This window comes from Malus sylvestris, chromosome 9 (assembly GCF_916048215.2).
Source record: "Malus sylvestris chromosome 9, drMalSylv7.2, whole genome shotgun sequence".
NCBI lineage: Eukaryota > Viridiplantae > Streptophyta > Magnoliopsida > Rosales > Rosaceae > Malus > Malus sylvestris.
The window spans coordinates 10,138,870-10,154,011 of NC_062268.1; the positions used below are offsets into that span (position 1 = coordinate 10,138,870).

Consider the following 15,142-nt stretch of genomic DNA (forward strand, 5'->3'; position numbering starts at 1 on the left):
ACTCAACCCAAATTTTATTTTGAAAGTGCTTTTAAAATGATTGAAAACATTTTTCGATAAAAGTACTTTTGGAACTAATCTTTAATAATAATGCAAGTAAATCCTAGAAAAGCACTTGAAGTATTTCCTACAAAAAACACACAATTAGAGGCTTCTTCCACATTCACTTCAAATGCTTTGAAATTGAAAAAACACTTTCACCAATATCGCTTTCAGTTATTTTAAAAGTAATTTCAAACATGTTCGACCAAAAAAAAAATTCCAAACATGTATGTAGTGCTTAATATGGCAAATTTGAGAATGACGGGATTGGTCGGTGTCAACGGTGCAAACGTTTTTTCTCCTATGAGAACGGAATAAATTAAAGTGATTGGATCGAAAGAAAAAGAAATCATTGCATTTGCATGTCTGAAAATAGGAAAGGAGAGACAATGATATTTGCTAGGGCGAAAACGGCGGGTTCCCACGGATGGCTGTGGACCAATATCTCACGTCTCAATATCTGTCAAAGCTGTTTAATTTCCTCTTTTATCAAAACCATCAATTTACAAATTTGCACTTAATAACTGCCTTCCTTGAATCTTTGCTTTTTATCTTCTGCCTTCCATTAATCTCATTGTTTAGTTTGGAAGGAATCCCAGATTTTTTTTTTACACAAAAAAGAAATTAAATTACATTTCTGTTGCTAACATATGCATGCATGTTTTTTTGGATATGATTTTTTAGGGTTCAAATTGGAGAATCAATATATAAATATATATACACACACACTTTAGACCACAAGGTTAGCTCTATACTTCCATGATCCTTGTTCTTGTTTTGTTTCTTGGGGCTGAGAAATTTTTATGTTCTTATTCAGAATTTCATTAGGGTTTGGTTTGAAACAGGTAAAGAATAAATCCATATATATAAATATATGTATATGTATTGATGCGTGACTTTCTTTTTATTAGGGTTGTTAGATTCACGTTCTTCACAAAATTTTCATATGGGCTTTATTCTGATTCAAGGGATATTTTAATGTAGACCAAATAACAGGGAGGGGGATTCGAAATCGAACTTGGGTGCAGGAGGGGAGCACACTGTAGTAAACAACTTGCTTACGCCCAGGCCTGCGATATGGGCTTTATCAGTAACAGGTAGAGCTTATACATAGATGTTATGTGTATTATGTGTGTATGTATAGGCATAGAATTTTAGCCGACCCCACTTAGTGGGAAAATGCTTTGTTGTTGTTGTTATGTATAGGCATAGAATTTGCAGATGGAACATGTTGATTTCTATGTATGTGTTGATTGTGGAGAATGTGATGAAACAGTGATGCCCGTGTTCGACGATGGAATTCTTGTTGATTTCTTGGCATAGAATTCTACTTCCACCTCATGGATTCTGATAACCGTTACAACAACGACGACAACAAGAGCAGGAACAACGATGCATCCACAATAAATATAAATTCTCATGTTGAGGTCCGTTTTAAGTTCTTTAGTTGTATGTGGTAATGGTATCAAAGGCATTTCCTTCGATACCGGTGATGATTTTTGGTAACAATGATTTTGATTCCACAGATGGGATCAACGCAATCCAAATCAGTGTTTGAGTTCGAGGATCAGAGCCTAGTTGGTCCCGAAAAACATTCTTTGGATGAGGCTCCCCTCAGAGCTCTATATTCTGGTGGTGCAAATGACTGCTGTCCCCATGTCCTGAAGAACAGTGTCGCTGATAGCATCAGGATTGTAGTTTTCTCTGCCAAAATCAACCTGCTCATGCCTTTTGGCCCTTTGGCAATCGTGGTTGACAAATTAACCGGTCATCATGTGAGTTACATTATATTTTTCTGTGTGTGAATCTTTCGGATCATCACACGACACGATTGTATGCTTGGTTATTTGATTCTTCTTAAAGCATTTCAGGGTTGGGTCTTTCTTTTAAGCTTGTTGGGAATCATACCCTTGGCTGAGAGATTAGGATACGCAACAGAGTAAGATTTCTTGCATTCTCTTTGTATTTTCTTTATTTGCTAACATAATGTTTACCGAGTGGAATCCAACAGCCTTGACTGAACATTTCCAGTAACTTGATGTGTTAGAGAACCAACATTTGTTAACGTATTGTAGCATATTAGGGTTTGTTCTGCGCGCACATGAGCCCGACATCCATACCAACTTTGCAGTTAATGTGCATTGTAGAGTACCTAATACAGATTGGCTTCTTTTGATGCAGGCAGCTGGCTTGCTATACTGGACCAACAGGTAAGCTGTTGCTAACACAACTACCGTTTTTTAGATTCCCCGTCACATTTTACATCTTTAGGTTTTACGAAAAGCTTGAGTATTTGAGTATCGTAAAACTTTTAAGTTTGGTTTTGAGCACAGTAAAATAGTATCGGATATTCAGAATGGACTTTGTGGATTATTGTGATATTAAAATTAACAATTTGTTAATTTTGCAGTTGGAGGTCTTTTAAATGCCACCTTTGGAAACGCAACGGAATTGATAATATCAATTTATGCTCTGAAACGCAGCATGATTCGTGTTGTTCAACAGTCCTTACTAGGCTCAATCCTGTCGAACATGCTGCTCGTGCTTGGATGTGCATTCTTCGCGGGTGGACTTGTGCATTCAAAGACGGAGCAAGTGTTCAACAAGGTATATTTTCATCTGAAAAAGGAGCACTTGTTTAGTTGGTTTTATTTTCGCTCTTCTACCGTCCATCCCATTTGCTTGCAAATAAAGCTCAAAATGTCTATATTCTCAGGGAACTGCTGGAGTGAACTCTGGATTGCTATTGATGGCAGTCATGGGTCTGCTCTTTCCAGCAGTACTGCACTCTACTCGGACAGAGTTGCACTATGGGAAGTCTGAGTTATCCCTTTCGAGATTCACTAGCTGCATTATGCTCATCGCCTATGCTTCATTTCTGTTTTTTCAATTGAGAAGCCAGCATAATTTGTATATTCCAGTTAATCAGGTTGGTACAAGTCTTTGCCAATACGGACCTCAAACCGTTACGCTTTCACTGTTCAAGTATGATGAATTTGATTAAGTGGTGTTTGTGCAATTTCTCCTCTATGTGATCTAACGGTGTTTATGAATTTGGTTCAATACCAGGCAGAGGATCAGACCGAAGAAAATTCAGATGAGGAAGAGGCTCCTGAGATCACTAAGTGGGAATCCATAATATGGTTATCAATTCTGACTGCGTGGATTTCAGTCCTCTCGGAATATTTAGTTAACGCTATAGAGGTAACATTCTTGTTTAATCATTGTCTTATCCTCCAGTTTTGGATGATGTGAAATTTTTATAGTATTTTTGTGGGGTTTGTAGTGAGGAATCTCTTGTGTTGTTTCTGTAATTTTTTTTCTCAGGGTGCATCTGTTGCAATGGGCATCCCGGTTGCATTTATTAGTGTTATTCTACTCCCAATCGTTGGAAATGCAGCAGAGCACGCTGGTGCTGTTATGTTTGCCATGAAAGACAAGCTTGTAAGTGGTTGTCCTGTCGGTTCCATGTTTAAATACAATCACTCATGACTTATCATCGCTTCCTTGTGGACGTTGGCTTAATGTTTGATGCAGGATATTACTTTGGGAGTGGCAATAGGCTCATCAACGCAGATCTCGATGTTTGGAGTGAGTTCCAACTATCATACATATGCATTTTACACTGACATTTTACGATGATTTTATCTCTACAGTACATAAATGTAATGTCATGATGGTTTCCTTTCGATTGCTGCAGATTCCGTTTTGTGTGGTGGTTGGGTGGTGCATGGGGTGCCCTATGGACTTAGATTTCCAACTGTTTGAGACAGCGACGCTTTTCATAACTGTTCTGGTGGTAGCCTTCATGCTGCAGGTTCGTCATTTGAGCAAATCATAAATCTTTCGATTTCTTACTTGATTGCTTTTATAGGAAATACTTCAAGTTCTTTGTGCACAAACGCACTAGATACACATGAATTTCAGGGTTTGTGCCGTGTTTCATTGTGTCAGCGGGCGCTACAGCGACCATTTTTCCTTTGTGTAATGTGTCTAAATGGACTGAAATTGAACTTGCAGGAGGGAACATCTAATTACTTCAAAGGACTAATGCTCATTCTTTGCTACATTATCGTCGCTGCGAGCTTCTTTGTACATAGAGATCCTAAAGCGATTCGTGAGTTCTCCCCTCCTTAATTTTCTCTCAAGTGGCCCGTGGATAATTGATCCGACTTTTTACAGTTTCGAACGATTGTTTTTTCTGCTTGCATATTCAATTCAACAGAATGCAGCACATTATCTCTCTGTGTTTAGTATGTTTCCTACTTGTGACTTGCCGCACATTTTCTCTGCAGAGGATAAGCCCCAGAACCCGAAGCAGTAACTGAATCATCGAAGCGGGTGATCAACTAATGCGCAAAGCCGATGTCATGTACTGAAGAAGCGAGGTTTTTGCCGGCTGGACTCCCGGAATCATGACGATTAAGAGTGACTTGTTTGGTAATGCCGGATAGTTTTCCATGTCGAAATTAGTACACCTGATGCCCGGGAATGTGTTGCTATTTCCCTTAGTTTGCCTCGGAAGCCAGTGGATGTATGTATTTCTGTCCCAATGCCACATTGGAGCGGAGAAGAGAGAGATGGATATTATAGGGTAAAAAGTTTAAATTTGGTGCTCAAAAAATAGGAATGGTAATAGTCTAATGTAAAAGATTCAGTAAATTAAGGATGTATGACATTGTAATGCTTTAAAAATAAGGTATGAGTTTATAATTGTACCAAAATTTGAAGGTACAAATTGTACCCTTTGAAAGTTGATGGCATGTCGGTTTTAGGATAATTACATGTTAGAATATGAAGCACGTGAAACACTATGAAAGAATATGAAACACATGATAGAGATGTATAAACACAAAACACATGAAACACACAAAACACATATGAAGCACATACAAAACACATGATAGAGATGTATAACACACCAAACACATGAGACACACAAAACACATACCAAAACACATAAAACACAAACCTACACACATGAAATGCAAACCTTCAATCATCTTCTATATAAGCATAGGTATTTATAGAGTTTTTTGGTGAATTTTGAGTTAAATATTTTTTTTTATAATTATTTTAGCTGTTAGATTTAAATTTGGGCCGTTAGATTTTTTTTTAGATTTGGTTATATTTGATTTCAGTCATTGGATTCAATAAATATATAAATATAAAAAAAATTGAACATGGACTGTTGGATCAATCAACGGCCCATTTAAATGTGGTCGTTGGATCACAAAAACTAGTTGTTAGGCTATTATGGCATCTGACACGCGGGGCATGCTCACGTGGGTGGGGTCTAACTGGTGCTGCGCCTGCTGCATTTGGCCCGTCCGAGTGTGAGTTTTGGGCGTTTGGGCTTCACATCAGATTTTTCACTCTCACATGTGGGCTCCACCATTAATTTTGGGTTAAATCTTGGTTGGTATTTGGGGTTTTTTTAGGTTCTAACACTTAACCCAATTTTAGAACAAGGGTTTTTTTTTGGGGGGGGGGGGGAATAGAAGGGAAAATTTAAGACTTACTCCAAAGGTTAGAGTTGGTCTAAGGGGTGGAAGAGTGGACTCAACTCACTCAAGTCCAAACCACCCGAACCAAATCTTTCAAAATTAGCAATGTTTGATTTTCCTAGGGATATTTGTTAAAATCAAACCGAACTGGAATTGTTACATTGCAATCGATTCAGTTGAGATTTTGAGACAAAACAATCAAGACGGTGCAACTGCAACTCAAACTTTAAAAATTCAAGAAGTTGTAAAATCGACCAATTGGAAAAGCCAATGATTTTGGTAAGGAAACTAATTTTCAGACATCATTTTTAGTCTTTCACGTAGTCCTCTTTACTTGTGATTATCATATTTAACTAGTCTATCCACACACATTATACGTGTGTAATTAAATTTGTCTATGTTTGTTATAAAAATATTTATATCACTTCTTTAAAAAAAAAAAAGTGCGGAGACATGAGTTAAATAAATAAATAAATAAAGGCTTGTTTTATTAACACCCCATATTTTGTTGACTACACTCCACATGCTTAATACACCCTACATCTACTTTTTAACTAAAAATTTATCTTAATACACCCCACTTATTTTCCAATACCACCCTTACACCCCACACCCCTCTACATAAACCTCACACCCTACTTAGACCCTACAATCAAACTCTTCCTTAATTAAATTATTCAAATAGTTTTTTATGCTTTGTTTTTCTGCGAAGAACTTGCTAGAGTTTTGGGGGAGAAGATAGTCATAGATTTCTCAAATATGTGGATCACATTATGAGAAGAAGTATATGCCCATGTTGTCTTTCTTGCTTATTTTATGTTTGAATATTTCTGGGCAACTGTAGCATCAAAGAAGAAATTTTAATGTTATGATTCATGCCTAGTATCTAAAGCTCCACCCAAAAGTTCCCTTTGCATATCAGTTAGCGATTTTAAATGATTTTCATGCAAAGGAGAATGTATGTCAGGAGATGTATTTATGAAGAAATATATAAGCACATGCATTTTTTTTTTTAAATTCTAATAATACAAAAGTTTGAGATGACATTTTAGTTTCAAACTTACGGATGATATAGATGTTGGAATCAATCGAAGTTACAAATGATACAAATGTTGTAGTCAATACCCAAGTGACAGAGCTATGGACGACGTCGAAGCCTCCAAAACATTGATTTCATGTTTCATTCGTCAAAATTAACCTCTTTTTTTCATTAACCATGTTGTGCTTTTAGTTAGGGTTTTGTTTTATAATGGAGGTGAGAGTATATTCAAGAGCTTGAAAGAAAACAATCTTAGAATACATATTGACAAATAGTTGGGGTGTATTCAGAAAATAATTTTTGTTTTTTAATACATATGTGGCCTAAATAGTAATTGCATATTAGGGTATATAAGTTATTTAGTAATAAAATATTATGTGAGGTTTATTCAACACTTAGTTGGGTGCTAATAAAAAAAACCTAAATCCATTTTTCATTTTATCTTATATTTTTTAAACAGATCTGTTATGTTTACCTGGCTATGAGGTTTGTGTAAAAAACTGAAAGTTTGAGTGGTGTGTAATTACTAAATTATTATATATTTTATTTTTATTTACATTTAATGAGAGAATTAAAATAATAATTTTATTAATAGGTAGCTTAAATAAATCAAACGAAAACAATTCATTAAATTGAACAGGGGTCGTGCATGAGTTCAATTCAACCGGATATATGGTTATCTTTCCATTTTGTAATATATAAGGGCGAAAACGACATTTTATATTTAGCCTTATTTACCAATTGGCCCCGTATCTTACACATCCGTTTTCAGTTGAGCACAGGACACCCATTCTTGGTAACGACGTGGCCAATCATCATCACACACTATTTCGACAAAAAAAAAATAAAAAAATATATCATCATCGCCCACTTTACCGCGGCCCGGGGAATTCTACCCTATCAAAAAATCCCAATTCCAAAACCCTAATTATAAAACTGTAAACTTGGAGAGGCTGAGAAGAAGAAGAAGAGAGTGGCAGAGTTGATTTTCTACTATCTTCTCCAATCTTTCACTGCTCCAATTTGATTGAAGAATTTCAGAAGGCATTGGACTTCGATCGATTCACACTCCAAAAAGCGTCGCCGGAATCACTGTAAAGTTACTATGGTAAGTGTTTCCGATCAATTCAATCTCACAAACCGTAGAAAATTTATTTATTTTCGATAAAATCGTGTACTAGTTCATGGATTACTGTGCTTTGTCATGGATTCGGATTTTCGGTTTTTGGATGATTAGGCGGGTCGAGGTGGAGGTAGGGACCGGTTTCCGGAGAGTCGCGGTGGGCACGGGCTGCGGCGGTTGGACTCCAAAGGTGGGAAAGCTCCGCCTTCCAGGAACCTATGGGTTGGTAACCTTTCTCATAGTACCGTGGAGGAAGATCTCGTTAATCCCTTTCTGCAGTTTGGAGAGCTAGAAAGCGTAGCCTTCCATCCCGGCCGGAGTTATGCCTTTCTTAAGTTCAAGAGGGAAGATGATGCAATCGCTGCCATGGATTCCCTCCAGGATCTTCCTGTTGCAGGCAACCCACTGAGGATCGAGTTTACCAAGGCGGTTAGTTACTTTTTATTCAAGATGCTATTTTTCTATCTTTGTTGTAAATATATGCGATGTTGTAAGTGTGCACTGAGTATGTTTGTGTATAATATAAGTTGGTTATCTGAATCGAAGGCCATGGTAGTTGTCTTGTTCCGTTATCTTTGATTTTGAGCAAGAATGTATTCCACAGTTTACCAAATTATGATGTCTAATCAGCTAATCAAAATGCTCCATGAAAAATGCATAATGATTGTAACAATGCCACAATCCACAAAAATTATTAAATCCGTAAGTATAAGATACTCCTTTCCAGCATAATCATAAAGCTGACATGCAATGCTAATGTGTACAACAACAAAAATATAAGTCCCTTTATTTTAATAGGGAGCACATGTAAGGCTAAATCGAGGCACATGTCCTCTGCTCATTCCACGGTTTTCGTCGTGACCATTCCTAGCATTCCACATTTGAACTTTCAAGATTAATTCTTTGAAGGTGAAACACATGCAAGGGGATGCAAACCAAAAGCTCTTTTCTTTCCAAATGTTTAATGACAAAACTTGTGACGTAACATAATAATTATGGGTTGCATACCTTATCTATGAAGGATGAACAGCCCTGGACTTTTTCCTTGTATCTTTCCATAAGAGTAGCTGGAAGCCATCTACAAGTTGGGCTAGTTGAGGTTTAATTTAACCGCAAAATATGTTGAATGCAGTGACATTTATGCCATGGCTAGCGTCTCTTAAACCTCCCATAAGTAATTTATCACTACTTAATAAAGAAGGGCACCGCACACCATTTTGTCCCTTTTATCAATTCTTACTGTCATTCTTATTGTCTATCTGGAGTCATAATGCACATTTCATTAACTATGCTGGTGTTTATAGTTGGGTGGGTTTGAGTGCTGAACCAGCAATTTTCAATGTAGTTGTGATTGTTAGTCCATTGCCTCATGTGAAATTAACAGGTTTCAGGGTATGCTCTTACACCAATTTCACTGTGGGGTGGCATTTTAAACACACAGCGAGATTTTTTATAGTACATATGAAAGATTTTGCTAGTGTCATCTTTTGTATACACTTGTTAGGGATGCAATGTACTTAATAAAAGAAAAGGGCGATTATCAAACCCAAACTAAAATTTCATCTATTATATCAAGAGACGGGTGGGAGAAATCTAAAGAATTTGTTGTTGATGTTCCCACCATTGAGAGATTGGTCAAGATTATGTTTGGTAGGACTAGTTCCCATACAAGACAAAAGTTTCAGGAATCAATCTGTTTACTACTCAAGTGTTAGAGCTTTTAGCAAATAGCATCAGATCTGCAGTTCAATACATTTGTCGTTGAGAGAGCAAGGATCACCCTACGTTTTGTTAATCATGGAAACATTTGGACTTTAAAATTCACATGGTTGAATTCACCATATGTTACTTTCTGTGTTGTCTGTTAATTTTCCTCTCTTGTTCATAATCGTTTACGATCTACCTTGCAACTTAAGAAATTCTTAATGACCTTTTTAAAATAGTTGTGACCATATATATTAGATAATAGTTCTAAAGATTAAAAGAGACATTGAAATTCCAATTTATCATATCAAAATGATCGTATAACTAGCAAAAAATTAAAACCCATTGAACAAGAAGCATAAATAGTCACCTCCTCTTGTCTTGCAAGGGTAAAATAATATTTTGCTATGCAACCTCTGCAAGTATCTCCAATAACAGTGTAACTCAATTAATAAAATAAAAACAAATTGAGTCGCTGATGCATGCTGCAAGACTGGGCCGGGTTCAATGAAAACATGAAAGACTTGGAAATGGATTCTTGTCCTCAATGCATTTGGCATGTTTAAAGAAAGATCCAGCCCACCCCCAAATTTTGTTTATTTAGTATGCAGTAGTTAGAAGCATCCTATTCGGATGCTGTAGCTCAGATCACAAGAGGAAGAAAGCTTCTTGGGATAAGACCAATGTCTAGCATGTGTTGGCTATTCATATTCTGCAACTCCTCAACCACCGATTAGTGTTTGAATTAATAATTCATATGTATGTTAATATGCTATAAAAACTTGATGATGCTATGGCGCTCCGAATTGCATATTATGTTTAGATTCTTTTCAAGCGTGCTCCCATATATCAGATTCAAATGCAGAACAACCAACGACTGCAGATTGCATGCAAACGAATAGAAATCTTTGTCTAATTCACACTTCCAACATTCGTTATCTGTTAAAAGTATGCAGCAGTGAGAACAGAGCTTCCTTCACGTTTTCGATCTTATGAATGATGCATCACAATCATTACTGATAATAGAGTTCGTGCAATCTGCATTTCACTTCTTTCTTTCTCAAATAAAAAGAAAAGTAAGTCTGTCGTGAAAATCCAATCCACTATTTTAATGTAACAACTGGATACTTCATGTTTTAGATTACTCCGGTACCTCCATTATCTTCGGCTTTTGTTTCCGTATCAATTATGATTGTAATACAAATCTCAGGCTAGCCTTAGACCAGTTATTCTTTTATGTTTTGAGAACTTATCTAAGATGGGTTCATGTGAGTTGAAATAAGGCGTGTACCATTTAGTACATCAGTACAGCTGGAGCACGTTGAAGTCTCGTTTCCGGTTGGAACATCTGAGCACATTACTTAAATCCCCAGATAAAAGCATGTCTTGCAAGATATTTGCCTGTGTTTACAATCTTGGCCTTGGGAGGCCAATGTAGTTTAAAGCACTTTCGGCTTTCTCTTATTGTTCACTAATTTGATCCAGGTCAACAGTGTTAAATTCCTGCAGTTCTTAATGATTTCGCAACCTTGATTATTGCCCTCAGTGAAAAATCTGTAACAGTTATCGACCAAGTATTTGTGTACTCTTGCTAGCATGATTTACAGTGTTTCGAGTCATAGAATGTTATTCACAGTACTTAGATGTAGTATGTTCTTGTAGACTTCTTGTGCTGAGATATCTATCTGTGATTCTGATTTGAATAATGAGACACATTTAGCAGTTACCTTAGCATGCTTAATTTTGTGTGTGAAGCAGCATTGTTCTGTGTTTTCCAATGTCTGAGTGCATCTTGTAGTAAGTTGTCCATCAGCCTTTGTTTGAAATTTTTTGTTGTGTGTCTGTCTACTACACTAGACTTTCCAAATAATTTGCAAAATGAGGCTTGTTAATTACTTAATAATGTAGAAGTAAAATAGAATATGTGGAGAGCAAATTTAGTGAGGATGCTTTAAATAGTTATAGTTTAATAGCTACCTTCAAAAAGAAAAATAGGAACTGAATAACAGAATCATTAATGTTGAATATAATTAGATTCACTGTAAGGACCGTAATGCATGATCTAGTCGAGAAGGATGTTCAGGATTATTGGTCATTGGAGTAATCTTTATGTGATTGAACCTGTTTGTTCCAGTTGGAGAGTTGGTAGTTAACTTTAATATTTCTTTCAAGATCAACAAAACAGGACAGTATTAATGATACAAAGCTAAAGTCAACCTATATTCGTCCATATATAAGCTTGTTCTGTTCTTACTTTGATAAATCTCTTATCACAGGATAAATCATCAGCACCATCGCGTGAAGAAGATTACTCCCAACGTCGAGATGAACAACGTACAGCTCCAAGAGGATCACCTTTTTATCAAATGGAGTTTAGAGCACGCCAGGATAGTCCTGAGCAATTTTATCAGGAAAAATCCAATATGAGTGATAAGAATGCAGAGCCTAGTGCTGTTTTATGGATAGGTTTTCCTGCTTTATTGAAGGTGGATGAAATGATATTAAGGAAAGCTTTCTCACCGTTTGGTGAGATTGAGAAGATCACTGCATTCCCTGGTCGTACTTATGCTTTTGTTCGATTTAGGAGTGAAGTGTCAGCGTGCAGAGCAAAAGAAGCTCTTCAGGGAAAATTATTTGGAAATCCCCGGGTGCATATTTGCTTTGCAAAGAGTGAAACAGGCTCAGCTAACAGTGGAAGGAATTCAATGAGTGTCCCTCCATCCCCTCATTTTCAGGTGAATGGTCGCTCAGGATCATCTGAGAATTTTCGAGAGGACACGAAATTTGGGAGCTTCACAGGTAATCCCAGCATCAGATCTCCTCATTATTTTCCAGATTTTGATGCTGTTGATTCTGATCCCTATGGTTTTAAGCGGAAGGGGAATTTATGGAGAGGTGAAAACAATATGTTTGAACAGAGGAGATACAAGGAAATGAGGTCTGAACTAGGACTATCAGAAGATATGTATGATCCTCGGGGTAGTCCTAAAAGAGAGAAATATTCTCATTTGAATGATTATTCACAGAGATTTCCTCAGACAAGTCAACCTTATGAAGAGCCATGGGACTTGCCAGAAGATATTCATTTATTTCATGGGGCCAAGAAATTGAAGACAGAGTCTTTTCTTTCGAACAAAGAGTTTCCAGAGTATCCCCAGTCTGACTACAACCCAGAAAGACATGGCTTTTCTAGGTCATACTCTGATTTTCCCCAAGCTGACAGTTCCAATAGAAACTTTGAGGGCGGGCCATTTGGTTACAACCAGATCCCTGATCGACCAATGAGTTTACCTCCAGCTCTAGAAGAAAGGGGTGACCGCTGGAAAGAATCTTATGATGATTTTCAGGTGAGCTCGGGTTCTCAGCTAGCAAATCCTGTTGACAGGAGAAGGTTCACTCCTGAACGCGATCGGCCTTCTTTCAATGTGTGGAAATGGGAAGGGACTATAGCAAAGGGAGGAACTCCTGTCTGTAATGCTCGTTGCTTTCCTGTGGGCAAACTCCTTGACTTCACATTGTAAGTAGTAAAATATTTTTGCGTAAGTCAATTTCTGGTTACTTGCATGATTAATTGAACAGAATCATTCTCCAGATAAAAAGAGAGTAGAATGAATAGAATCAAGAATGTGAAAAGGCTATATTTACATATTGCCTGTTGTCTTTTATCTTTAACAGTAGCTGATTGCTATAACTTCTTGCTTGTTGCGTGTCTGTCAGTAACACGCCATTTCTATTAATGCACAGTATGCATTTTTGTTATCAACATCATAACAAATTACTTAGATGTGTCAGAAATGGAAGAGTTCCAGTTAATTTTCCGTGCATTTTAGAGTTCACAAAACTGTGGCTGCCTGGTATTGCGGCTGATGTATCAAATAATCAGAACATTAGCTGCAACAGTTTTAATTTGCTTTTTCGTTGTTTTTTTCCCCAGTAAGAAGAGGATTATCTGTAGGTGACCCAATTTTATTGAATTTCAGAATCATCTCATTTTCAGCTACATTGATAGATTAGTAGAGACTATACAATCGAATCCTTTTTGTAATTTTGTCGAGTGGTTTGGTCTAATTCCCTTTGTCACTCCACATCGTGATTATAACATTATTGATATTCATGTCTGATTCAAACTACATGGCACAATCTAGATAGACTAGTTCATCTGCTCTGAAAACAAAATAATTTTTTTCTAATGTTTCGTCACACATGATAGTGTTGGATCTAATCCGTTATTAGCACCAATGTTCTGTTGCAGGCCTGAATTTTTGGATTGTACTGCAAGGACTGGTCTAGACATGCTTTCAAAGCATTACTATCAAGCAGCAAGTGCTTGGGTTGTGTTCTTTGCCCCACAAAGTGATGCTGATATTGGATACTACAATGAATTTATGCATTATCTTGGGGAGAAGCAGCGAGCAGCCGTTGCTAAGTTAGATGACAAGAATACCTTGTTTCTTGTGCCCCCGTCAGACTTCTCAGAGAAAGTGCTGAAGGTACCAGGGAAACTCAGCATCTCCGGTGTTGTTTTGAGGTTAGAAAATCCTAGTTCCAATTTTGGATCGGTACACCAACAACCCGAAAGAAAAGACATGAGATTATTGTCATTGCCTGGGGATACATCATATACAAAGCCATCAACAGCTTCAGAATCTATTCATTCATTTACATCAGCTCCACCGGTGTCATTTTCAGGTTCAGCTTATGGTGTTGGAAATGGATCTGATTCTTACAACGAGAGCAGGCACGAGTATCCACATCATATGGAAAGCCCTGCATTGGGGCGAAACTGGTCTTCACACAAGCCGCAAAACTCAATTATGGATACTAGAAATAAATCAACCCAAATGCCCAATAGTTCCATTGATTCTATTCTTCAGGAGCATAGGATCATGCAAAGGGAAGCACAACAGTCGAGCATTCCAGGTGGAATTTCTCGTATTCGAAACAGCCATTCGTCACAGCAGGAAATCCAATCTCCTGGCTTTTTATCTATGCCGTCTGAATCCCTGCAACCTGAGCAACTTGCACAATTGGCATCATCTCTTGGGCAGCAGCAGAGGCAGTCTGCGAGAACTCCAAATCCAGCTACCGGAGAAGATTTTAGACAAAGAAACACAATGAATGAGTCTGATAACATTCCAAGGACATCCCAGACATTTGGTATGCAGAATAATGAGGTGAATTCACAGCCATCAACATCTCAGTTTGGTCAAGTCCAACAGTTGCAGCAGCGGCAACAGCAGGTATCAACTGTGCCTGCAGCGCCTCACACTGTCCAAACAGCGGTTCAGGGAAACCAACAACTGCAAAGCACGAGTACAAATGAAGCAGTAGAAACAGATCCACAGAAACGTCTGCAAGCGACATTACAGTTGGCAGCAGCTCTTCTTCAGCAAATCCAAGGGAAAGGAAGTTGACCAGTACTGGAATATGATCGTGCTGGTGTCATCTATTTTTTGAGAGTGAGTGACGGATAAAATTCTAAATTCAACACCCGTAACGCAGTGCAGTTGCACATGAATTTTGATTTTCCTATAGTTTGATGTAAATCCTCTTCTTTCTTATTTTTACTGTTGGGTTCATGCAGTTTGATGCTTATTGGTTTGTTTTGTCCAATGACTCGAATGGGGTCATGCTACTCATCTACATTCTATATTGACAGAATTGAAGAAAGTTACCGGCTACATTTGATAGCTACTTTATGTTTTTGTCCTTTTTTCTTTCATATGT

At 37.4% G+C, this 15,142-nt stretch overlaps 2 protein-coding genes across 5 annotated transcripts; both read left to right on the forward strand.

Moving 5' to 3' along the window:
• Window positions 1-477: 477 nt before the first annotated feature.
• On the forward strand, window positions 478-4,803 carry LOC126634242 (vacuolar cation/proton exchanger 3-like). Of its 4 annotated transcripts, none has more exons than XM_050304751.1 (15): window positions 478-784; window positions 860-887; window positions 1,027-1,139; window positions 1,319-1,469; window positions 1,569-1,817; window positions 1,914-1,981; window positions 2,224-2,252; window positions 2,453-2,649; window positions 2,759-2,971; window positions 3,112-3,246; window positions 3,370-3,486; window positions 3,580-3,633; window positions 3,743-3,859; window positions 4,063-4,159; window positions 4,338-4,803. In XM_050304751.1, the coding sequence occupies exons 4-15, from the start codon at window positions 1,383-1,385 to the stop codon at window positions 4,364-4,366; spliced, it is 1,392 nt and encodes a 463-aa protein (XP_050160708.1). In that variant the 5' UTR covers window positions 478-784; window positions 860-887; window positions 1,027-1,139; window positions 1,319-1,382; the 3' UTR covers window positions 4,367-4,803. The 4 variants fall into 4 exon arrangements, with proteins under 4 accessions (XP_050160708.1, XP_050160709.1, XP_050160706.1 ...); XM_050304752.1 differs by having other exon boundaries at window positions 871-887; XM_050304749.1 differs by having other exon boundaries at window positions 478-887.
• Window positions 4,804-7,430: 2,627 nt separating this feature from the next.
• LOC126582628 (flowering time control protein FPA) lies at window positions 7,431-15,114 on the forward strand. The gene is made up of 4 exons (XM_050246787.1): window positions 7,431-7,696; window positions 7,826-8,140; window positions 11,692-12,932; window positions 13,668-15,114. The coding sequence occupies exons 1-4, from the start codon at window positions 7,694-7,696 to the stop codon at window positions 14,827-14,829; spliced, it is 2,721 nt and encodes a 906-aa protein (XP_050102744.1). The 5' UTR covers window positions 7,431-7,693; the 3' UTR covers window positions 14,830-15,114.
• The last annotated feature ends 28 nt before the right edge of the window (window positions 15,115-15,142 follow it).

Coding starts and splice junctions, on each gene's coding strand:
- LOC126634242 (XM_050304749.1), top strand. CDS start 1,383: ATGGATTCTGATAACCGTTACAACAACGACGACAACAAGAGCAGGAAC. Junction 2,253..2,452: donor TTGCTATACTGGACCAACAG/GTAAGCTGTTGC, acceptor TTAATTTTGCAG/TTGGAGGTCTTTTAAATGCC. Junction 4,160..4,337: donor TAGAGATCCTAAAGCGATTC/GTGAGTTCTCCC, acceptor TTTTCTCTGCAG/AGGATAAGCCCCAGAACCCG.
- LOC126582628 (XM_050246787.1), top strand. Junction 8,141..11,691: donor GGATCGAGTTTACCAAGGCG/GTTAGTTACTTT, acceptor CTCTTATCACAG/GATAAATCATCAGCACCATC. Junction 12,933..13,667: donor AAACTCCTTGACTTCACATT/GTAAGTAGTAAA, acceptor GTTCTGTTGCAG/GCCTGAATTTTTGGATTGTA.